The sequence below is a fragment of the Gallus gallus genome, chromosome 1 (genome assembly GCF_016699485.2).
Source record: "Gallus gallus isolate bGalGal1 chromosome 1, bGalGal1.mat.broiler.GRCg7b, whole genome shotgun sequence".
NCBI classification, from domain to species: Eukaryota; Metazoa; Chordata; class Aves; order Galliformes; family Phasianidae; genus Gallus; species Gallus gallus.
Genome location: NC_052532.1, coordinates 1,743,461 through 1,767,673, shown reverse-complemented (window position 1 = coordinate 1,767,673; position 24,213 = coordinate 1,743,461). Strand labels below are relative to the sequence as shown.

At 48.4% G+C, this 24,213-nt stretch overlaps 3 protein-coding genes across 5 annotated transcripts in view; all 3 read left to right on the top strand.

Annotated features, from left to right (window-relative positions):
* LOC416696 (collagen, type VII, alpha 1-like) overlaps positions 1 to 2,571 on the top strand; it is a 95,177-nt gene extending 92,606 nt beyond the window's left edge. The window contains exons 88-89 of one of the 3 annotated variants that reach the window (XM_025153151.3): positions 346 to 516; positions 2,180 to 2,571. In XM_025153151.3, coding sequence (XP_025008919.2) covers positions 346 to 516; positions 2,180 to 2,193 — 185 coding nt within the window. In that variant the 3' untranslated portion in view covers positions 2,194 to 2,571. The remainder of the gene's footprint in view (positions 1 to 345; positions 517 to 2,179) is intronic. The other 2 variants (XM_015286002.4, XM_025153153.3) reach the window with 2 other exon arrangements.
* A 9,272-nt stretch (positions 2,572 to 11,843) lies between these two features.
* Positions 11,844 to 18,987, top strand: UCN3 (urocortin 3). Its single transcript, XM_001231710.6, has 2 exons — positions 11,844 to 11,927; positions 14,872 to 18,987. The coding sequence occupies exon 2, from the start codon at positions 14,881 to 14,883 to the stop codon at positions 15,343 to 15,345; it is 465 nt and encodes a 154-aa protein (XP_001231711.1). The 5' UTR covers positions 11,844 to 11,927; positions 14,872 to 14,880; the 3' UTR covers positions 15,346 to 18,987.
* On the top strand, positions 16,121 to 24,147 carry LOC416695 (tubulin alpha-3 chain-like). Its single transcript, XM_040669286.1, has 2 exons — positions 16,121 to 16,156; positions 20,737 to 24,147. The coding sequence occupies exons 1-2, from the start codon at positions 16,121 to 16,123 to the stop codon at positions 21,409 to 21,411; spliced, it is 711 nt and encodes a 236-aa protein (XP_040525220.1). The 3' UTR covers positions 21,412 to 24,147.
* Positions 24,148 to 24,213: the final 66 nt, after the last annotated feature.

Genomic DNA, 24,213 nt, shown 5'->3' with positions numbered 1-24,213 from the left:
ACTTGGCTTAAAGCCGTGCCATTCGTTCTGGTGGTGAACAAACTAGGGGGTGTTTTCAGCCCATTCTGTGTTGCCCAACCATACAAGACAAAACGCATGGTGAGAGTCTCCTGTGCAATGCCCCCGAAAGCAACTAACCCTACAGCAAAGAGCTTTGTGCTCATCCCACTGTGGGAATCCACCTTTGGTCCTTGTTGCCCCTTTTGGTCTTCCAACCTCATTGTGATAACCGTGTGACAGTGGGAGCCATTGCACCAGCCCCATGTGTTTGTCCAAGGTGGAACCAGGATGATCTTTTCCCACCTAAATCCCAAATGTGAGTGGTTGTGGGGTATCTCCCTGCAGCCCCCTGCCTACAGCCAATGGATGAGGGCTCCTGTCGACACTACACCCTGCGCTGGTACTTCCACCCAGCAGCAAACGCCTGTCGACCCTTCATCTTTGGGGGATGCCAAGGGAACAGCAACCGCTTTGAAACCAAGAGGAAGTGTGAACGGTGGTGCAAAACCTCAGCAGGTGAGAAAATCCCCCTAGACTCTCTGATCCTCTAACCAGGAGGAATCAGGAGAACACATCCAGGATCTGTCCATCTCTGTTGCCTTATGGTGTACCACCAAGGACCAGGCTGCAAGCCACAGCAGGACAAGGGCAACTCTGCTACTCTGCTTCTGTTAATAAGCCAAGATGATAGAAGGATGATTTGGAGCACCATGGGAGGAAGGTGGAGAGGTCAGATGAAAAGGGGATAAGATCTTCCTTATAGGGAAAAGGGATGTTTTCAAGGCAGAGTTGCCACTTTAAATGGCAGCAAAGGCCTTGAGGAGGCCAGTTTGCCCACAGATTTCTCCAGGATGGGCTGCCCAGCTGCTGTGGCTTTTGACATACCCCACCCCCCCCCAGGCAATCCTATAGCCTTCCCCATCCATACCTCCAAGTTTCACTTGGAATGGTGTCTCTAGTTTCAAGGTCTACTTCTCCTCTTGCTCCCAGTGCACTTCCCACTCAGATTCCCTCCAGCCCATCCTGAGAGCTCCTGAACATCTCCTCCCTTGGGCTACATCCACTGATGAAACACGGGGTGGACGTGGAGGTTATCTGCAGGGTCCATACAGGCACCACTATTGCCATGGGGGCATTCAAGGCCAGGTTGGAGGGAATCCTGGACAGCCTGATCTGATGGCTGGCACTGCCCATGGCGAGTGAGTTGGAATGGAACGCACCTTGAAGTCTTTAAGGTCCCCTCCAACATAAGCTATTCTCTGATAGTATGAAATTAGCTCCTCCTGGCCCTGACAGTAATGCAAATGCTACTGCTGCCAAGCAATACACGAGCTGCAGCTGAAATGCTTTCCTAGAAAGGTGCTCCTCTCTCAGTCTTTTCTCTAAATGGAAGAAACCCTTCTGGGCAGCAGAAGAAATGTATTAGTTCTCCAAAACAAATAATAACAATAGTAATAATAATAATTCTGATGAGGTTCATCTGCTAGTTGGTGCCCACTTAGCCTGGCTAGTGCTCACATTTAGTGGTCTGTCTCTTTGCAGTGCACCACACCTGGGGAAGTTACTCTCAGTGCTTTAAATCCCTGAGTAAGAAATGAGCCTCTTCATGCCCAGTGCTGCAAGCCTGGGGCATGAGCATTAAAAGAGCATATAGGCTCCCTGAAGTAGCTGTAGATATCTTCAGCTCCATATCTCCCATTATAGAGAGAAGCAGCCACTGTGTGGTGATAGTCCTACAAACCTAGGCCAGGTCTGTGTCCTCCACAGACTACCATAAGGGTAGTGTAGCACTGGAAGAGGTTGCCCAGAGATGTGGTAGATGACCCATCCTTGGAGACGTTCAAGGTCAGGCTCAGAGCTCTGAGCAACCTGTAGGTGTCCCTGTTCATTGCAGGGGAGTTGGATTATATGGCCTTTAAGGGTCCCTTCCAACTCGAATGATTCTACAATGAATTTATGATTTCTCCTCAATGACCCTAAGGAGTTCCCAAAGCCAAACTGGATCAGGATATTTGCTGTATCGATGGCTGGCATGTCACAACATGACCAGGCATGGACATCCTATGGTGTCAGAGACCTCCTGAGCATCTCCAGACATGGGAAGTTCAAGACAAAGCCCGTGTTACAGCCAACCTCCAATATCCTCTTTGTTTTCTCTTTCCTTGCTTTCCAACACCAGTCAGAGGGGGGTGATCAGCTGCAGTTGCCATGCATAAATCAAAGATAAATGAAGCTGCAAGAAGTTTCTCCAGGACATCTTGGAGACTCAACAAGCAAGATAAATGGTTTAACATGAAGAAGAAGCAGATGTTGGAAAAAAAAAAAAAAAAAAAAAAAGGTGTTGGAATTCGTTTAATTATGATCAGGAAACAAAGTGGTGTGAGGAGAGGGAATCATCTGAGTGCTCAGGAAGACCCAGAGGCTCACAACTGTACCCTTTCCCCCACCACATGACTGTGCAAATCCAGGTGACACCTACCCATGAGTTTATTTTTGTAAAATAAAAGTGTGTTAATGCTGCTGAGTATCGTTTCTAGCTCATAATTCAACTTGGGACCAGTGACCCTTTTAAGAAAAGCAGATGGAAAAGTGGAAATTTGCATTGCCCCATGTCCAATCAAATGGGCAGATTGAGCTCTATCCTATGGCAGATAACCAGACAAACTCCCCATGGTCTTTAGCAAGTCCAATTTCTCTGTCCCAGATCGTACGATAAGAAAGCAAATGGACTTCTCCCTACAAATGCCACCTCCAAGTCTTCAAGGAGAGATGTGGAAATCAAGTGGGAGGGTAAATCTTTGGGTTTGGGTGGCCTTGTGGGCCCAGATTAGGGGGGGTTCTGTCCAATAACATCTCCTCCAAGTGCACATCACAGGGCATAGTGGACTCCTGGAAGGGCCAAAGGAGACCCAACAGCATGAAAGTCTCTCTTGTGTCCTCAAATAGTCATAATTTGCCAAAGCAACCACTGAAGTGAAAGATTCTGTCTTCCACATGAGTGAAAAAAGCAGTGTCACGATCCATCGAGGTAGGAAATGCAGTGCCTGAAAACGACACCTCTCATTGCATCATGTCTTCAAGGACTGCACTGGGGATTGCCTTTCTCCCTCCAAACAGCCTTGGTGGGAATGTAGTGGTTAAATGAGGATTTATGGTGGAACTGGGGGAAATAATTAGGAAATTATCAGGGGTGTTTGTTAAAAGGTTGAGCTCAGATTTCCCTGGCTGAGCAGGGTTGCCTCATTGCTACAGGTAGGATAGCAGGATTTCCCTTGCCCACAATGTCCCAGGTTCCAAGGAGAGTTTAGCAGAAAAACCTGGGTTTTTCATTCCTTCTGCAAACAAAATAAAAAATAAAACATATATATATATATAATTTGGTAAATGCTAGAAACAAGAGAAGTGACATTTTCAGACCAACATTTCCAATCTCTCCTGTACTTCAGCAAGACAAAAAGCATTCAGGCACTGCATCGCAGCAAAAAAAAGAAAGAAAGAAAGAAATTCCCTCAGAGAAGAAACGAAATGTTCCTGGCTGAGCAAAATACTGGCTGCAGCCTCATCCAAATTAAAGCTTTGCTGTGTTTCCAGGTGAGGCCACAGCACAAAGTGATGTTTCTGGGGTGCCCGGCTGTGCAGGTGCTGCAGCCCAGGAGGCATTGCACTGAGAAAGAGCAGCCACCACACGCAGGTAGGAAAATTTATCTTTAGGTGGAAACTTGCCAAGGGGAGCAATGTGTTGAGATGCCACAGTTTTGCAGAGCGAACATTTCAGAGCCTTAAAAGAGATGGAGAAAAGGGACTTGGACATAGGAAGGGCACCTCCATAATGGTTCATCCACACTGACCTGAGCTGGGATGTCTCTGGCTGCAACACCCCATGCCCTGAGTCATAGAATCATGGAATCATTTGAGTTGGAAGGGACTCTTAAAGGCCATCTGGTCCGACTACCCTGCAATGAACAGGAACATGGAATGATCCTTCCTGATGCAAACCAGCCCACATCTGGATTGGAACAAAAAATATTTATATGGGCAGATCAAAAACAAGGCAGGAAGATTTCCTCCATCCCTTGGCTGCTCCCCCAGTGGCCCTAGGCCCACAATTCTATGTCCACCTATCAATTTTACCGGGGCATTGGAGAAGAGGAGGGTGTATTTCTGTGGGCCAGCAAAGCACTTGGCAGGCATGTTATGTTGACATCAAGTCTGAGGAGATGATAAGCAACGGTAATTGCATGAAGATAATTTTTATGGCTGTGAATCAGCAGCACAGTGATGGTCAGGAGGCAGCTGTGGGTGAGCCAATGGACCTGGGACCGTGGATGTGGGACCATGGACACAAGATCTGGGACCCACCTGAGAACACAAAGGATTCCCAGAATTTCTCTTTCTGCCTCATTATTCCCAGGACACTGAAGGAATGGGACAACATTTTTGCTTTTAAGTCTACTGCCATCAAATTAAATAGGGCTTCATCTCCTCACGTGCAGAATTTCTTGGCAGCTTTGGGTTCTGCATTTGGCCAGGAGTGAGTGTATCTCAAAGCTAAGTTTGGTGGTCAGATTGGCCAGGCTGAATGGGGCTTTGAGCATCCTGGTCCAGGGGGAGGTGTCCCTGCCTATAGCAGTGGGGGTTGGAACTAGATGATCTTAAAGGTCCCATCCAACCCAAACCATTCTATGATTCTATGATTCAGCCACCTGGTTTCACAGTTAAGGAGAGGGACAGAGCCTCTTGGGGTTGATTTTGCCCAGGACCCTTCACCATAAACCATGATGACAATACAAAGCAGCAGCTCACCAGGGAGATGGGGGATTTAATCCAGTCTTCAAAGCAGCTTGAAAGAGTTGGGAAGTGGAAACCAGTACTGTAGGCAAGTGTATAAGATCAAGTTGTTCGTTCCTCTGCTGGGTGTATTAAATGCAGCTTGAATTTCCCATCAGTGCTCTGGGAGCTTAGGCATAATGGGAAATTGATAACTTGATTTTTATTTTTATTTTTTTTTTAATACATCTAACCTTAAATGTTTATTATTGATTTGCCATCTGAACTGCTTTGGCAGGGCCAAAATATTACCGGAATGCCTCCTCGGTGTTTCCTTGGAAATGTCACGTCACTCTAATTGAGTTTCTTGAAATGATTTGACTGTGGGGTCGGGGAGACTTTTAGGGCCGAGTGATTTGCTGGCAAGCCGTTGGCTTTCCAGGTGCAGGGAGCTGGGGCTGCTCCAAACGGGGTGAAGCCAGAAGATTCCTGAACATCGCACATTGGAGAATGGCCATAAAAAGCAAAGAGCATCACTATGAAACCCGAGCATAAGAGGAGAGGTGCACGCTCAGGTTTTAATGCACATCAAGCCAGCTTCAATAATCCTTGTGGAGTTTGCAAAGTGCTGGGTGATTTCAGAGCATGGGTGGCCCCACTGCTCCTTTTGCAGCTGCGGAGCTGAGCCCATGGGATAGATGGCCATACGTGCACTGATAGCCCAAGCACACTCAGCCTCTTAGCATTGGGATTTCAGCTCTGTCTGGCACATCTGGCCAGCAAAGCCTTGCAAGGAGGTGCAGGGAGGAGAAGCTTGCCTGATCGAGGCATCCAAAGCCAGCAGGTAGTTCCTTAGCAACCTTGACAAAAGAAAATGGATCGCGAGAAATGAAGAGGCTGGGCTGGAGTAATTGAGTAATTCAATAATTATACAGTCCCTGAAATGGCCACAATGCTGACAGCCAAGCCCTGAGCATCATCCAGCATCTTCTGGTCTTGCTGGTAGATGAGAGCAGACAGGCTGCTTGGGAGGGAGCTGACAAAAGTCCCCATCTTCACTGCTGCCAGAGTCAAAAGCAACAAAGAAGTTCACTACTGTGTCACCAGTCTGAATTACATCCAGCGAGGTAAATTAATTACCCAGTATTTTTAGAGCGAGAGTAATTTAGGCTCTGGAGATGCAATTGGACATGGAGTTAATGCAGGGCTGGACCCAAGCATCAGCAAGGTGCGTCTTGCAAAAACATCCATCCTCTTCATCTGGCCTGTGTGGTGGAGGTGACTTTTGGGTGATATCCATTGCTTTTTGGAGCAACAGCAATCACTACGCCACTGCTTTGGTGTACACAGCCACTTGGTAGCACTGCTGGTGAAGGTAAGAATGCTGTTGGTGAGCACCATCCTCTGCCCGTAGCAAGGGTGAAATGGCAGGCAACCCAATGGCTGTGACATTATGGAGAAGGAGGAAAAATACTGAAAAATCCTCAGAATCCTTTGATGCTGGGCAGGCAGCTCTGAGCTGTGGTGAGCAAGAGCAAAACCTGGGATGGATTCACCGCCAGCATCACTACTGCGTGGGTTAGGAGTAAAACCAAGGAAAAACACTCTTTGTCCAGGAACTGGTGAATGACAAGAACTTCTTTGGTCTCACTCCAGAAACCACCAAGGAAAATCCATTCTGGTCCCTCAGGGTTTGGTTCACCCATCTCCTGCCTTGGGTGTTTCCTACACAACACTATGAGCCCCACCAGCAGGTCTCCATGTCCCCCCCCATGTCCCTCTTTGCCCTTAAAGCCACTCTGAGTACCTCCACGTGGCTCATGAAGCCAAGTGGCCAGCCCTTGGCCATGACACCTGCAGCAAAAAAAAAAAATGCTGGAGAAGCAATATAACCCAACAATAGAGATGCAGCCATTATATTTCTTGCACTTTTTCTTCATTTCAGAGGTTTATTCCTACTGGAGTTGTGATATCCACATAGCTACAGGCGCATGCCATGCATATGGTGTACAGGACATGGTTTAGTGGACATGGTGGTGATGGGTTGATGGTTGGACTAGATGATCTAAGTGGTCTTTTCCAACCTTAACGATTCTGTGATTCTATTATATGAAATGTCTATTTGGAGAACAGATAGGAAATGTGACACAGAGATAGCAAACAAAAACTACTGGTGAAGGCTATGTGGAAGATTTAAGATTAATATCTCTTCTCCAGTGCTATTTTTTTTTCTTCATTTGGAGAGAAATCATCAAGAACCAAGATCTATTTCATGCCCAAAAAGCTGTTGGTGGTACAGCTTGGTTGTTCTTGAAAAAGTGGTTTGGTCAACAAAAATTTGACTCACACTACCAAGGTCCTACCTTAAAGTCATGGGACGTTCCAAGCCATTGACACAATCTCTACATCCCTTTTGGAGCTGCCAAGCTGTCAGCAGGAGCGAAAACCACCCCCAGAACTGTGTCATGGAGCAGAGAATCCCACCAAAAATGAGCTTTGTGGGAGAGGAAGAGTCCTTTGCCATTGGGTTAGAGTGAGATGGAGAATAGGCAGTCTTGAGTGTCCAACATCCACAGCCCTGAAAGTGCAAATTGAGACTCAGAGGTTATTAAACATGGGACAAAGCAACTCAGAAAATCCTTTTTTGCCCACCTGTGGGCCTACAGAGCATCCATGTCCCCCTCCTCTATGCAATCCTGGTGTAAAGTAAACAGGATCATGCATCACATTGCCTTTGTCTTCCTGAGCAAGCCAAAACTTTTGTATGGGTATTTGGGATGCGAGTTTTGCTTCTGGCGTGCTACGACCATGAGACACTGTGTCTTATTTTTCCCAGTAGTGGAACGTTTGTGGTGATGAAATTTTAATAAGATCCTCTCCAGCTGCCCACGTTTAGACTTAAACGATGATTCACAGAAGGAAATTGAGCTTGGCAAGAGTGAGAGAGGCTGTGGAGAGGTGGGAAAGTGTCCTGCTCCTGGAGAGACAGACGCACAAAGGGAGACCTGTGAGGACGCTCATGACAAAGCCTTCCTTTTTCAAAGTTAGGTAATTCTTTGGAGAAACTTTGGAGGGTTTGGGCCACGTTCTCTCCTGCCACCTGCGAGCTCCTGAGAGTGCCCTTTCCTGAGGTTCATTTCTCTGCTCTGATATTCTCAGATTGTACAGGAAAATCTTCTCTCTGAGTCCCACAAAAAGCAAAGAGTAATGCAAGGATTGGTGAGCCACAGTAGCCAGACAGTGACAGCTAAAACAGTCCAATAGAGATGAACCAGACAGCTTGACTTCTTTCATCTCTCTTCCTTAAGAACTAGCCTCTCTTTCCTATTTTCCTCTAATAAAATCACCCTGAAGTCTCCATGTCTAGCGTGCAGATTTGCCTCCTTGCCCAACAGTGAAGCATTTTATGGGTAAATAGGCACAGAAATATGCCCCATTGTCTGCTGGAAGTATGGGAGATGGAGATGGCTTTCACTGCATGGCTCCACCAGTATCTGCTGGATGATAAGTGCATTCATCACCATGCTTTGGCTTCATTCTTAGGTAGTTCTCATCACTTGAAAAAAAAAAAAAAAGAGAGAGAGAGAAGGAAAAAAAACTAAACTAAGCAAAAAAAAACCCACAACAACACAGAATTATATGGGTTATTAGCACTACAGGATTGACTTGATTGACTTTTGAATGAGACCCATGTGTATACCCCATTTCCTTCCAATGTAGTGTGTCTTCAGTGTGGCTTTGATTGCTTTTCACCCAACAAATTTATAGTCATGGGGATGATCCATCTCTAGCCTGCATGCCCAGGAAAGCAGGTTATTAGTCATTAACTCCTTCCTTGCTTTTTGATCTTTGGAAACTGCTGCCACCACATTTCCCCAAACAGGGATGTCCTCAACCCTGATGGACTCATGCTCGTCACCCTCCCATGCAAAGCTGCAATCACCAAAGAGCTCAGGTGAGAGATGGTACTGCCAAACGCCTCCTCAGGGTCCCACAAGACTTCCTGGCATGGAGGCAGCCTTTCCACAGTGTCTCCATGGCAGCCCATTGCCACCAACCAAGAACGGCTGACCACCACATTCCCAACAATTTGGAGCATACACGACCCATGGGCACAACATGAAGTAATTGTAATAGATAAAAACTGCAGGCTGATATGTTTTACCTTCATCACACACACAACCCCAAGGAAACACTGGTGTGGGAGGACATCCACCCCATCATAACGGATGGATCAATTGAAAAGGTGGACACCAATTGCTATTGTGAAAGCAGCTGAACAGACCTTATCCACTCCCAAACTGCACCTTTCATACAGTTTAATTCACTTTAGTGATGCACTGAAATGAGTTTAAGGCCCCACCACCACTGGAAGAAGGTGAGCTTTAAGATGGGTCAGGTAATCTAATTTAACATCATATCTCTCCCTATCCTGTAACCCCTTCCGCATATATCTGAGGTTACAAAGTTCTGTCAGTGGCAGGGCTTCCATTTTGACCTGAAGGTCTGAAACTCCTGCAGATGACCAGAGCCATGAGGTCCTTGTGTCAGAGAGGTGCAACAGGCTCTGATTTTGGGGGTAGCAGTTCTTCTCCACCTTTGGGTCCATGCGATGCCAGACCCACACCTCATGCTATCCCCCATTGATCTCCAGAATGTTGAATCCAAAATGCCCCCCAAGGACAGAGTGGTTCCCCTCTGTCCTGGTGAGACATGGGATGGTGACATCTCCTTCTGACAGGGAGGGGGACAGAGATGCCCACACATAAAGCACTCATCAGCCAACTTGGCACCAAGAGCCCCCATCCCACATGGATTTACAAGTTCAACCCCCTTCTTCCAACCTCAGCCCCAAAAAATCAGGGGAAAGAAATGGGTGGATCATCCCTAAACCACTCTGAAGCATGTGAAGTTGCCTGTGGTCTGAGCCCAACAGGATCCAAGGGTCTCCTGAGCTTTTTGCAAGGACCACAGGCAGTATCTACAATCCTCAGGGATCAAGAAGATGCCAAATATGTTTCTCCAAAGAGGCACAAGGGGATATAAATCCCAGCCAAGCCCTCATCACTCACTCCAGGAACGAAACTTAGGAGTTGGACAGGTCCACCAATGATAAATAAGATATCGGGTAACGGGGCTGACCCAAGCCCTTCTCACCTCACCGAAGTTGAGGACACGACCCAAGGAAGCTGAAGGTTGCCAAGAATCAGCACTCCTATGTCTGCAATGAGAGCAAAGGGAAATCATTTTTAATGGAGCTCCACCACAAGGGATGAGTTGGAAATAGCTCTCATCCATCACTACTTTCACAAAGCATGAGATGAAGGATTTCAACAGCTCAGGGATCCTGCAGTCCTTAGAGAAAACTCATCCCTCTGCAATAAATTTGGCTGGAATTTTTTTCTGGAGAGTGAGAATCGTGAGCCAGGTGGTGGTTTCCCTTTCTCTTTGCTAGGAAGGAGTCCCTCCAATGGAGTTTTTCACTCAGGTCCTTTCATTGACATCTGCAGGCAGGTTGGTTTCTGATGATAACCAATGGTTCCAAGGATTTGGATAACAAAACTGTCTTCCAGGTCTTAGCGTTGGAGGGCAAATGGAAATTGGAAGTTGGAAGCCTAGGATGAAAAGAGGAATGGATTGCTGCAGCAGTGGGTGCCAATGTGTCTCAGCCAACAGCTGGAGGTGGTTAAGGGGAAAATGCTCAGCCTGGGACAGAAGGCAATGGGGAGCTCTTGCTGTTGACAGTTGCAATATCTCAGCTTCAAGGGAAACTTCAAGGGCCCTGTGAAAAGCTCGAAGATCTTCATCCAAGAAGATCAACAGCTTTATTTCTCCAAAGAGCAACTGTGACCACTGCGGGCGTGTGGTCCAGGGGTGAGAACATCTCCCCATCCTCACTCTGAGCCCACTCAGAGTCATTTGTGGAAGACAAGACTTTTGGCAGGGGATTCAGAGGGCTTTCCCCAAGTTCAGTAGGATTTGGTCTTTTCCCAGACAATGACTATTAAAGACAACAGGCTTTAAAGCCATTCAGGAGCCCACAGACCATCCAATCTGTGGTGGGTTTTGGAGGAATCCTTTCCCAGAAACATGACTTTCTGAGGTCTATTATCCCAGGACCACATGGAACAGTCCTCATTTCCAACAGGAATCATAGAACGGCTGGGTTGGAAGGGATCTCAAGGATCATGAAGCTCCAACCTCCCCCCACCACAGGCAGGGCCACCAACCTCCACATTTCATACCAGACCAGGCTGCCCAGGGCCCCATCCAACCTGGCCTTGAAGACCTCCAGAGATGGACGAGGCATCCACAGCCTCTCTGTGCAAGCCATTCCAGCACCTCACCACTCTCATAGTAAAGAACTTGGGGAAGACCTCCAGTCTCACTCTCTTTGTAGTGCCAAGTCTACACCACGATTAGAGCAGTGCTGGGACTATGGACTAACTACACCAGGAGTCCTGGGGCAATGAACTGAGGTTTTCTTCTTGGCTGCAGCCTTGGAGCAATCTAAATTTGTTCTCCTGGATCTCAGTGGGTATGGGGAGTTTGAGGGTTGGTGAACAGGGCTTGTGGGCAAAACCCAGCCAAGAATATACACCAGCTCCACACTTTGAAAATAAATGACTGGGATAACACTGCTGAAAACCTAGACAGGCATCCTTAGGGGCCACAACAATTCTTTGCATTTAAAATATCCTTGCACTGAGTGCAGGAAGAGTGGGAGAAAAGTGTCCATGTGACCCTGCCAAGCCCCAGCACTGACGACAGCCCCGTTTTTGGGTGAGTCTCACCTGCTTTTCAGGTTCAGAGGTCTTTTTCTCCCCCCCCCCTTTTTTTTTTTTAACTTTCTGAATGGGGAGAGGCACTGCAGCCCCGTGACGTCGCCAGCTCCTTCTGATTTCATTTTAATGCAATCATGCCCAAACGAAGGCTCCACGTCTGGAGTTACGACTCAAACCCCGTGATCGCTCACTTTTATATATACACGAGGGAGGGGAAAAGCGTTTCCATAGAGAGAAAAAATATCACAGCCCTCCTAATAACAATAAAAGAAAAGAGAGGGTGCAGAAGTTGAGGGGAAGGCGCTGATGTCTCTCTGCTCGGAGTGAGAGCCGCACGCAGCAGCCCCTTCCCATACCAGCACCGAGGACTGCCAGGTGAGTGCCTGGATTTCATTTATTAACCAGCTTCGTTTGCACAAACTTGAAATATTTCAGTGCTCGGGAGATCAGGTTCCACATCTTTCTGCAAGAAAAAATAGAAATGGGATAGGGAAAAGTAGTAAGACTGTCTCCAGAATAAATAGGTTTGGGGTTATTATAGCAATTTTTGGAGGGAGATCAGGCAGGGGAAGGGTTTGAAAATGTTAGGAAATCAGAAAGTGGGAATATAAATCACTGTTGTGGGTAAAGGGATGGGGAGAGGAGGGCACAGCCTTATCCTCAATGGGTCAGCATGGGTTTGGAGCCCTGGGAATCAGCATCCCCAGGAGAGGTTCATTGGGGAAGCGGAGGCATCATCAGGCAGAAAGAGTTTAAAAGTCTACAAGTCTCGTTTGCAGTATTATTTCATTCCAGACTTACATTTCTGATGGGGAAAGAATCAGCTTTATGCTATACCTCTGCTGCGGATGTTACAGCTCTGTCCCCACTTTGCCGGAGCTGCCGTGCTGCAGTGATTCACTTTTCTCTTTTAAATCCAAGAGGTAGAGTTGTCCATCGATGGGCACCATCTCATTGTAATGCCTGGAAACTGCTCACGGGGTCCCAGCAATTCCCACTCATGGGTCACCCTCCGGCAGCAGCAGATTTCACTCCGACTTTCTCAGATTTGCTGCAGTTTTTCTTCTTCTTCCTGATTTTTGGAAGGGATGACCCGTTTCCAGCTATTAAAAAAAGCAAACTTTCTGGCAGGGGAGGAAAAACCCCCATGCAAAAATAATAATAATAATAATAATAACAATAATAAGCTAAAAATCAGGTTTGCTCATCAGGATGCTTCATTTCCTTGCTGCTTCACTTTGATTTCTGTCCTGCCTTTCCCTTTGCTCAGCCAAGGTCCCCAGAGAGTTTTTTTTCCAGCTGTGGAGCCAAACTGCCCATTTCAGACAGCTGGGAAATACCAGGGAGAGGTGAAGAAGACAAGGAGATGCTCAGCAGCAGCTTCTCATATCAGTGCAATTCACTGACAGCAGCCTCACTGGCTCTGTGAGCATTTTCAGAGCTATCCCTGCTATTCCAATAGCAGCCTGGGGATGTGTAGGGTAGCAGGAAAGGGTTGAGGAAGGATGGCAGTTTCCAAATTCATGCCCTGAGCCCCTCCATTCTGCTAGGAGTTCGCTGGGGTGGCCACATCGTCTGGGGCTGAAAGACATCTGCTTTGGGGTGGGAGGAAAGATGCTCACCTTGATAGGATTTGTAAGCAAAAACCTGAGCCCCGGGATTTCAATGTCTGATTTGGGGCTGAAGGAAGAAGAGCTTTGGGTCCCAAATCACATTCATGTGGGTGTTGTGTGCCTGGGAAGGGTCTTTCTCACCGTCCTGCTGTAGCAGTTTTGATAATGCTGCCTGGGTCGTAACACAGCTGCTTCACACCCTTCTTTTGTCTGAATAAAGGGCAGAGCTAAGGGGATAAATCCACACTTAACCCCTTCTGCAAGGGACAGCGAAAGGGCAGATTAAAGGAATGAACCTGCCCTGATCTCCCTCTACAAGGGAAAGAAAGGGCAGAGTTAAAGGAATGAACCTGCCCTGATCTGCTCCTCCAAAGGGACAGCAAAGGGCAGAGTTAAGGGGGTGAATCTGCCCTTGTCTTCTCCAGAGGGACATCAAAGGGCAGAGTTAAGGGGATGAACCTGCCCTGATCTGCTCCTCTAAAGGGACAGCAAAGGACAGTTAAAGCACCATCAGTTTCACAGACTCATTGATTGAAGAGCAGGTCCAAGATGACAGTTCCCGGGGATAAGGGGGCTGGTTGAATTTTGGAGGGCATCCACCCACCCTGAAGACCCCAAGAGATGTTCCTGCATCCTGGTGACTTGTCCTGCTGGCCAGAGCTTGCCATGAGATGCTCTTGCCACAAGATGGGGCCAGAAGATTGGGAATGGCAGTCCACCTCAAGGTGCTTGTGGGGTCGGGGTGACATTGGGGCTGGCCGTGGGGCTGCTTGATAAGGTTGATAAGGTGAAAGAATCCCCGCCTGGGAAACCCTTTGTAGACCTTTAGATGAGCAGATGGGTGCATATATGGACTTGGAGATGGGAAAGTTTTGCAGTACAAAGGTTTATCTCAATTTTTTTTTTATTTTTTTTTTAACCAAGATTTTGGGGCATTAAAATGATCATATTTCAAGTAGTGAGTGATGCTACTGTGTCATGATGTCAACAAAGAGATGGCCAAATCTTCCACAGAGGCTTCAATTTTGCAAAATACCTTGGCCATCCTACCCAGTACCCCCAGACCCTGGGTATGGGGGTTGAACCTTAGAGGAAGATGCCCTGAAGCAACTCATTCCCACTTGCCCCAAACATTAGATGGGACCTTAGGGGGTACTCGTTAGATGAACCCATGATTTTGCGACATGGGAGGTGAACCCATGACTTTGGGATACAGGAGGTGAGTTCTGGACTTTGGGACATAGGAGGTGAACCCAGGAGTGTAGGATATGGGAGGCAAACCCTCCCCCTTTTGGATGTGGGAGGTGAACCCAAGACTTTGGGAAGTAGGAGGTGCACCCAGGAGTGTGGGATGGGGGAGATGTACTCAGGACTGTGGGACATGGGAGGTGAACACAAGACTTTGGGATCTGGGAGGTGAACTCAAGACTCTGAAACATGGGAGGTGAGCCCAGGTGAGTGCAGGCTGGACAGGGCTTTGAGCAACATGGACTAGTGGAAGGTGTCCTTGCCTATAGCAGGGGGGTTGGAACTAGGTGATCTTAAAGATCCCTTCCAACCCAAAAGATGCTATGATTCTGGGACCTGGGAGTGGAACCCATGAGTCTGGGACATGGGATGATGAGGGGATGGTGGTGCTCTGCCCCATGCCTGCTGGGAAGCTGATGCCCAATCTCTGCCCTCCTTTCACTCTCTCCACTGGGCAGGCCACCACCATGCCCCACGTCAAGCTGCTGCTCCTCCTCGCCCTCCTCTGTGCCACAGAAACCAGCAGGGCCTTCCGTCTCTACAATGCCGCCTCCATTTTCAGCTGCCTCAACACGGCCCTCACCGAGGCCCAGAAGAGCCTCCCAGAGGAAAACACCGTCTTGGACAAGCGTGGCTATGATTACCATCCAGGAGAGGAAGCATCCGAGGAGGAGGAGGAGGAGGCAGAGGAAGAGAGAGGGAAAAGGACATTCCCAGGGGAAGGCCACTACAAATACACCTCCCAGGCACAGGTGAAGGGGAAGACCTTCCAAAACCGTGCCAAGAGCGACCGCCGCACCAAGGTCACCCTGTCCCTCGACGTCCCCACCAACATCATGAACATCCTCTTCAACATCGCCAAGGCCAAGAACTTGAGGGCGAAGGCTGCCGCCAATGCACATCTCATGGCCCAAATTGGGCGGCGGAAGTGATGCTCGTGGGGCAGGGGTGACTTGGAGCAGGGATGGCCACATGGGGCCAACACCCAGCCCCAACCTGCTGGTTGGAGGGGACTGACAGCCGTGTACGATATCAGTGTTGTATATTTTTGACCCATAGAGCTACCTAACTTTCATATCTCTTCTTCCTCCACCTTTCCTTCCCAATCTCCCCTACTCCTCCTCCCGGACATTTCCATGTGTGTGGAAGAGGGTGGTGTCCTCAGCAGGGCAGGGGGACGTGTTGTTTTGGAAAGATCCCTATTAAAGCTACAATCTCTTGAGTTTCCAATGCTTGGCTCTCCCATCACCTCTAGCAGCTGCTCATTCAGGTCCATAGCCTTTCTAAAAGCTCCCTCCAGTTCAGCCTTTCCTACAACAGTCCTAGTCATGCTCTCTCTCAGTTCTCCAAACACAGGTTGTCCCCATACACAGTCATAACTGTATTGGGAAGGAAAAACCTTGACTGGTCAGAGGATCATGCCCCATGCCTGGAGACATTCAAGGTCAGGCTGGACAGGGTTCTGAGTAACCTGATCCAGCTGTACATGCCCCTGTTCATTGCAGGGGAACAGGACTAGATGACATTTAAGGATCCCTTCTGACACAACTGTTTCTCTGATTATGATCTCAGGAGAGATTTCCCAATTTCTCCTGCTGGGAACTCTAGATTTTCAATCTATTTTGCAGCCACTCTTTTCCCCACCAGCACCTTCATCCAAGAAACCATCACCTTTCATCCTAATGATCTTTTATAAGCAATCACAGAATGCAGCATGGCTTTGCCTCTGTCCCAAGGCTCAAGGTGAGTTTGGACCCTAAGAGTCACAGATCACTTCCCAGCCACTCCAGACCCACCTGCAGGGCTGTCCGTGTTGTCCAATCTACCCCCATCCACATCCCCACCATCCATGCAGATCCAGGTGCTTCATTCCCAATGCATATCCCTGGCCAAACCATCCCTGCTCACCCTGATTCCCTTCACCCACTCTCCATCAAGCCCCAGATCATCAAGCACCCACTTTACCTTGGGCTATATATCTCTTCCTTTCAATCCCCTTCTCTCTTCACCTCACAGCCCAGTTCCAAGATGAAACCCTCTCCTGACCTCCATCCCAGCACGTGGAGAGAGAACTGGGAGACAGAAATGTGGCCCTTTCTCCGGAAGAAATTTACCAAGAGCAGCAAAACAGTTCTCACCAGTCCCATCCATATTCATAGCTACAGGGAGCTCCAGGTGGGATATTACAGAGGACAGGTCTTTGGTTGAAGGGTTGGCAGATAGACCCACAAGCCATTTGCAAGGACATAGCTGAAGGCAACACAGCTGAATCCATCCCCAGAGAGACCATGCTTGGGCAGCCAAGGCTCCTAGCTGACCCCCAGCCCAGGGCCTTAGAACTGGAAGTTGACCAAAAAGCAACAATCATATAAATACACAGATCCTCCAGCATCTTCCCCTCCTAACACACATCTCCAACAGAAAACACACCAATGTGCCCACACCATCTCTGTGCAATGACCCCCTCCTGTCTGTACCCTGGAGCTGAGGATTGACTGGCGAGCTTATTCTTTTTGCTATAGCCTTACTCTACATAGCTCTACATAAATATCTACACAGCTTTATGCATTTTATGGCCCAACAATTTACATGTCCATCCTCCATGAGTATATTGAGCTGTTCAGTGATACACAGTGGTTGTGCCCATTTTACAGATGGAAAATTGAGACAAATGTGCTCACACATATCTTCCTGGACAAAGCAGGGTCAGACCTGGTCAGATATGTTCTTGTCCCTTTGTAGGTTTGGCCAGAGATGTCCCAGGGCTGTCCAGGCTGTCTTTCCAAATCATAGGGTTGTCTATAGGTGTCTACGTGTGTATTCTAGCACCAGACCATGACTACAAGCTCAAAGCTGAGCCAGGGACAGCAGATAGCAGCTGATGGCGAGTGATGGGGAAAGCAGAGATCCTCCATCTTCAGCTGCATCCCCATGGGGGACTCTCACCCACAGCCAACACCGGTTTGGACAAACCTTTCCAAAATTAATCCTCCTTCTCAGTCTCTGCCAAGCAAGGCTGGAGGCTGCTCAGAGGGGCCAAGAGGCAGGCGAAGGTCAGAGGAGCCGGATTTCCCAAGGAAATGGGATAGAAATAGGAGCGCTGAAAACTCCATCAGCCACCACCTGGCTCTGGGAGCGATTGGAGCCAAGGCTTAGGAGGGACAGCACTGAGTTTCAGACAGCAGTTTCCTAAAAGCTGGGTGATCTTTCCTGCCACACTTTGTGCAGAGATGGAACACAGTCTTGCATTCAAAAGGTATTGATTGCACTTTGCTGGGCAGTCAAGTGTGGGTCTACTCAGACCATCATATCCTTCTGTTTCCACTGTCAGCTCCCTTTCAGCCTCTACATAATCCTTTCCCCCAGGAATCCCCTGGCCTCCAGGATCCCCCTCACCCTCCTTCTCCTCCTCCACATGCCAATGCTCTTTTATCATATAAACGCAAACCAGAGATGTTGCAGGGATTTTGGCAACTCCCCAAGGACAGTAGGTCCTGAATCCCTTCCCGGAACCAGGGAGGCCCCATGCCCATCTGGCTGAGGAAGGAATTCAGGCAGTATAATGTAATAAGCATTGAGTATCTGGCCAAAAATACTCTCCTGCTGTGTGGGAAGGTGCCCGTGTTCACAGCTATGAGGTCTTGGCTGGGAAAAAAAAAACAAGCTGATCTCCAGTGGTGACCACAAGAGGTGTATCCTATATTTCTCAGAACACAGAGCACCAGGAACACAGAACACCAGGGACATAGGGATCTTCTCTAGTGATACATCAGAAGCCACCTCCTGGGATTACCTTCTCTGCCCTTGAGATGTCCCATCTTGTTCTAGGTTGACCTGTCCTCCTCTTTGTAAGCCCTGCCCTGCTCCTGGGATGTGCCATCCCACCCGTAAGTTGTTCTGTCCCACTCCTCTATGCCTTATCCTGCTACTGGTATGTCCTGTCCTGTTTTGAACTGGGCCGTGACCAGGGACAGAGCCAACCCCAGCAACACACATGGATCCCCTGCATCACATCTGGTGACATGGGCAGGAGCACATCAAGATGCAAAAGTCAACCCCTCTCTCTTCAGAAGGATGAGAAACTCCCTCACTGTTAACCTACAACTCCAAAAACCCGTCCTTTTCCCTTGCTGCCAGTGCCACATCCTGGCCACTCCTTGAGGAAAAACTCAGTTTTCTGGGAGCCCCAGAGCTGCTTAACCTCCCCATCACACCTCATTTTCTGCTCTCCCCCCTTCACAGGCCCCACCGACTCCTGTTGAACCCAGAAAGGGTGGTGAGATGGGGGTTCATAGAATCACAGAACTGTAAGGTTTAGAAGGGACCTCTGAAGATCATCGAGTTCAACCTGCTGCTAAAGCAGACTCCCTGCAGTAGGCAACCCCATAGTTGGGTTGACCAAACTATGTCCAGGGGACCATACAATAAGGTTTAGTAGCCTTCATAGAGCCAGTCCCCACACCTTGGGTGTAGTTCACATTTTAAAACCTGTGTTGTTGGCATCTGGGACATCCCATGTCAATGAGTTTCTTGCTTTGGTGTACACTGTATAGAAAATAAAAGCATTTTCCATTTGCAGCGTGATGGTCTCATTAGTGCCTCTCAGTCCCGGCGTTACACTGTGTCTCATCACCTCTCCCCATAGCTGTTTCAGGTCCTCCAGGACATCCATCAATCCCACAACAGCCATATCTCTTACCCCTATTTTAAAGGAGGGAAACTGAGGCACGTAATAGTCCTATTTTCCACCAGCAATGAAAATTTAAAAGACCAAAGAATCTCCAGACCTCCAAGGTCTGCAGGTGCAAATCCTTCAGAGCACCTCATTATCCCACATTCACCTCCCTCTAGGAACAGAAACACCTGAACACTTAGCCCACAGATGCAAGAGGAGGGGGAAGGAGCCAGGAAGGAGCCCTCTAAGTGCAAGCCTGGCTCTACCTCCCTATAGAGGAGTCCCCAAGAGAGAGGTCAGGTATGCTCTGAGTTAGGTGATGTGATTTTTGGTGAGGAGCCTTGGTGGTTTGGAGTTATGGTGAGTAGTTGTGGGGCTTGGGTTTGTTTTCCTTCAGCTGTGTGGGGGTAGGAGCTGGAGGTGTCTTCCTTCTTCTGGGGGAAGGTGCTTTGCTCTTGGCTTTGGGGTTTCCTTGAAGGAAAGTAGCTGTGGGGTACAAAGAAGCATGGAAGCCTTGGTAAAAGGTTTCCTGGGGTGGGTCCTTAGCCCTGGGAGGACTTGCCCGCTGATGTCTTCATACCTTTCTCTAACTTCTTATGAGGATAACTTGGAGGTTGTGCTGGTAGTGATATTAAGGCCAAGCTGGGTGCCCCTCTGGTGCTGGTGTGGGGCTGGGGTACGTCAGGAGGGGGGGGTGAAGGTCTCTCCCTGAGGAGATGGTTCCAGCATCCATGTATGACCCTGGAGTGGGTGTTACAGCTGTGCTGGATCTCCAGTCACAAATCCTACCTAGGCCATAACTCAAAGCAGGTAGTAAAGGCAAACCAAACTTTAGGGAAGCTGTAGACCAAGATATTTAAGATAGATATGAACTTTCCTATCATATCTAAAATATCAGGGCTTTCTTGGCCAAATACAAGATTTTCTCTATTAACCCTCTTTGGATATCTCTAGTCTCTTTGTAACTCAACGATTGGTGCTTGTTGAGTTGGGTTTTTTTTGTTGCATCCTTCCCAAAAGTCTCCTCTTTCAAAGAGTTCAACACCTTACCTACATCCTGTGCATGAACTCTTCTCCATACAGCTCAAGCCATGAGCAGTTGCTTCATGGTGTGACTGTTAGGTCTTGTAGAGAAATGAACCATCAGTCCTTACTCATTCTTCCTTGGATCCCTTCTAGCTATCTCCAGAAGGCTGGTCTTACAGTTAATCTAAATTAGATTGAGAAGCTGCTCTGCAAGTCAATAACTGGGTCCTTACAGTGAAAGAGACCGCTCCCATTAACTTCTTAATCAAGAGATCTCTTCCAAACTTAACTCATCTGCGAAGTAGAGTGGTGTCTTTGTGCTGCTGCCCAAGATCAGTTGGGCTGTGAGAGCACCTGGGAAGGCTGTGGTGGTGCCCTGCCTTCTTCCCCATGGCAAAGAGAAGAAAAATCACGAGCAGTTTGACTTGACAACACTATTGCTGTAGATTATCAGCTCTGTGGCCTGTTCCTGGGAACAGAATCATTGTGCAATATAATGACAGTGCTGAGATGCAGAGAGACCTACCACCAGGCTCTGATCTCTGCATCTGCCTTAGTGAGAGACTGAAACAACTCTCTGAAGGGTGAGTGCATAGTTCCTGTTAGATCAGTATTTCTTTAGTGCCTGCTAAACCTGCCGCTCATTGGGCAGATTGTCTCCTCTGTTACTGCCTCTTTAAGATTTAATGGTGCCTTGAACGTTGACCTGATTGAATTCCAGACCAACCTGGTGCCCTACCCACAGATACACTTCCCCCTCACCACCTATGCACCCATCATCTCGGCAGAGAAAGCCTACCACGAGCAGCTGTCAGTGCCGGAGATCACCAATGCTTGCTTTGAGTTCTCCAACCAGATGGTGAAATGTGACCCACGGCGTGGCAAGTACATGGCGTGCTGCCTGCTGTACCGGGGTGATGTGGTGCCCAAGGATGTGAACGCGGCCATTGCGGCCATCAAAACCTGCCGCTCCATCCAGTTTGTGGACTGGTGCCCCACGGGCTTCAAGGTGGGCATCAACTATCAGCCCCCAACGGTGGTGCCTGGGGGGGACCTGGCCAAGGTGCAGCGGGCTGTGTGCATGCTGAGCAACACCACGGCCATCGCCGAGGCCTGGGCACGCCTGGACCACAAATTTGACCTGATGTACGCCAAGCGAGCCTTTGTGCACTGGTATGTGGGTGAAGGCATGGAGGAGGGGGAGTTCTCGGAGGCCAGGGAGGACCTGGCTGCCCTGGAGAAGGATTATGAGGAGGTTGGAAGGAACTCAGCAGATGGGGGGGAGTTTGAGGAATAACTCCACTTATGGGAAGGCAGCTTGGGTTGTGGATAGCTTTTGTATCTTTGTCTTCTATAGGAGCTGGAAGGGAGTTAGGGGCTGGATTTGATGCAGTGTGACTGGCAAACTCCACAGATTGGCCAGAAGCAACTCTTTGCTATGCATGAATTTGAATAAATGGTGACCAGGAAAAAAGAATTTTCTCTTATTGAAGTACGACCAAATTTTGCTCATTGTTGGATGGGGGGGTGCTCTGGTGCCTTTGCTTCTGCAGCCCTACCCGTGGGGCTTTTGCACTTGTAGGTGCTGGGGTGGGCTTGCCAGCTGCTCTTCTAAAATGCACCTTGAGATGGTGACCCCACTTGGGCTCTGTTTTCTCCCTGTTCCAAAATGCAGCTGGCTCTGTTTTTCCAGGCTGCTCTCCCCTCTGAGGTGCAGCCGGGGCTGGGATCAGGTTTCTCTAGTCCCCCACCACCACACAGAGCCCTGCTAAAGCAATCCGTGTCTGGCTGCCAAGGCTGGGCTTGCCTGGAAGTCTCATTGCAGTCTGGAGATGAAAATTCAAATACTCTGCTGTCTGTCAGACCTCTCTGGGGGTGTTTGACCTGTGTCTAGCTCATTCCACGCATTAAATCAAGAAGCCGGGTGAGGGTTGCCCACCTTGCACTATAGAAGAATCTCTGCAAGCACCTAATTAGTTGGAAAAATTGATTTTTTTAACTTGATCTTTGGTCTGGAGCAGGTTATGACACCACTGGGAGTCTCCTCTCAGTAAGTGATCCAGCAAAAAGAACTGGCTGTGATGCAGTGGGGAAGCTGGATCTGTAGTCAGGCTGTAATTGAAGGGCTGACAGCGCTGGCTCTGGATTGCACTGGAGGAAAGCTTAAACAACCTGAGATGATGGGGAGAGTTCTTATTAAAACGTGTCTCAGCTTGCCATTACACAGCTGGGCTCAAAGGAATGGCAGCGTCCCAAGGTCAACAAGTAAAGGAGCTCCTAGGGGCTGTCTCACCTCTGGCTGCCCTCAGCCTGGGGGGGCAAAGCTGCTTGGGTTGGCAGTGCCATGATTGTAGAGAACTGGTATATGGCTCTTACCTGCACGAGGGGTGGAGGAGAAGTCTGCCTATCAGTCAAGGGAGGAGTCAGTGGTAAAGCTCTATGCACTCTGCTGTAGGACACTGAGGAACAAACTTGGCCCCTAACCCCACAGTCTACCCTTATTAGTTAACAAATGAGCTGGAGCCATGCACTGGAAATCCCAGACCTGAGGGCTCTGTGTGTTGCATTCCAAAGGACTCTTATTATTATTATTATTATTTTTAATGATCAGCACTGCTATCTCAGTGCACAAATAGGGAAAATGAAAGAGACACTGAACAACACAGTGTGCATTGCTCTTGGGAGAGAGTCTGTAGGATGCATTGCTCATGGAGGGGACAAAGTGCCTCCTACAATCATCAACAAAGGATGCTACTTCCCCAAAAATCACAGTACTGCAAGGAAAATCCTTCCCTCCTTCACTGTGTTCATGGGATGGCTGCAGCAGGGCCACACTGACAGATGTGCCCAAGTTGTTGACTTCATTAATAAATAACCTCTTCAATGACATCAGCACTGGCATTGGGTTGATTGCTTTCTTAGGTGCAGGAGTGTGGCTGTGTTCCTTCCCCGGCTCATAGCTCCAGGCAGGAGCGGTGTTCAACCAAGTCCACACCAACATAATTATTTTTTGAGGGGGAATTTAACTAGCAGCTTCAAACCCTGCTGTTTATAGACAGTGGAGCCATTAGGGAAAGGTGGTAGCCCTTGAGACCAAGTTTGGAAACCTCAGCACCTGCGGGCATGGAGTTCATTGAGTTGCCCAGCTCTGGGGATCCATTGCCATACAAGAGCTGGAGATGGATGAGAAGTCATCTTTAGCTTAGTGAATCTCACAATGGTGATTTGAGTACAGAAGCTTCAGTCCAAAGGAACACTTCCTAAGGTTCCATTTACTACCCATTCATGCTGTCAGCTGCCAGATTTTAGGCTCACTACAGCCAACAGAGTGCTCTAGTACCTTCCAATGCAATTTCCCAAGCATGGCAACTATCCCTGGGTGTTCACACTGCATCACTTTGAGGAATGCGATGAGGCAGAATAGCTATAGGACACAAAAAGAACTTGGAGAAGTCTGGCTCCACTTTAAGACAGCTCCCAGCTTTAAAATAAGGATGGACCTCAGGCTGCAGTAGGTAATAAACATCAAGCCTAAAGCAGCCCACCATGAGCAGGGCACTTACAGACACAGTTCAGCATGGAGAAAGCCATTCTTTCCTCACAGAGGTTTATAAACACTCTTTCTTCATATCTTATCAGAGGGACACTTCATTGCCTTTTCTCCTGAGCCACCTGAACCCAAAATCCCAGGGCAAACTCTGACCTCAACCATGTGAGGTTGGTTTCATGCTCACACCAACAGGCTAATGGAATACCCAAGTGACACCCTAGCCCCAACGAGAAGGACTTGTTCAGGCTCCCAGCAAGCTGCACTAGAGATGAGAACGTGGCAAACCCCCCCCCCAGAACAGCACTCTACATAGGCACCACTGGGACACTGGTCAAACCGGAGTTTTTGTGCCTTCTCCCAGACACACGCTTTCTCTAAGATGATTAAAGCAACATCCAGCTCCAACCAGGCAAACTCCTGCAGGATATAGGACGTTTCCCATAGCAATAACTACCATCAGTAATATTCAGTGTACTCAGACCATTGGGCACTTCCCCCAGAGACAACTTCCCCACCTAAGGACTTCTCCATACAAAGTCACCATTAAAT

What these genes read in the sequence shown, in the direction of transcription:
- UCN3 (XM_001231710.6), top strand. Translation starts at nt 14,881, where the DNA reads ATGCCCCACGTCAAGCTGCTGCTCCTCCTCGCCCTCCTCTGTGCCACA.
- LOC416695 (XM_040669286.1), top strand. Translation starts at nt 16,121, where the DNA reads ATGCAGCATGGCTTTGCCTCTGTCCCAAGGCTCAAG. An exon ending in CCTCTGTCCCAAGGCTCAAG is followed by an intron (nt 16,157 to 20,736) that starts GTGAGTTTGGAC and finishes GTATTTCTTTAG; the next exon opens with TGCCTGCTAAACCTGCCGCT.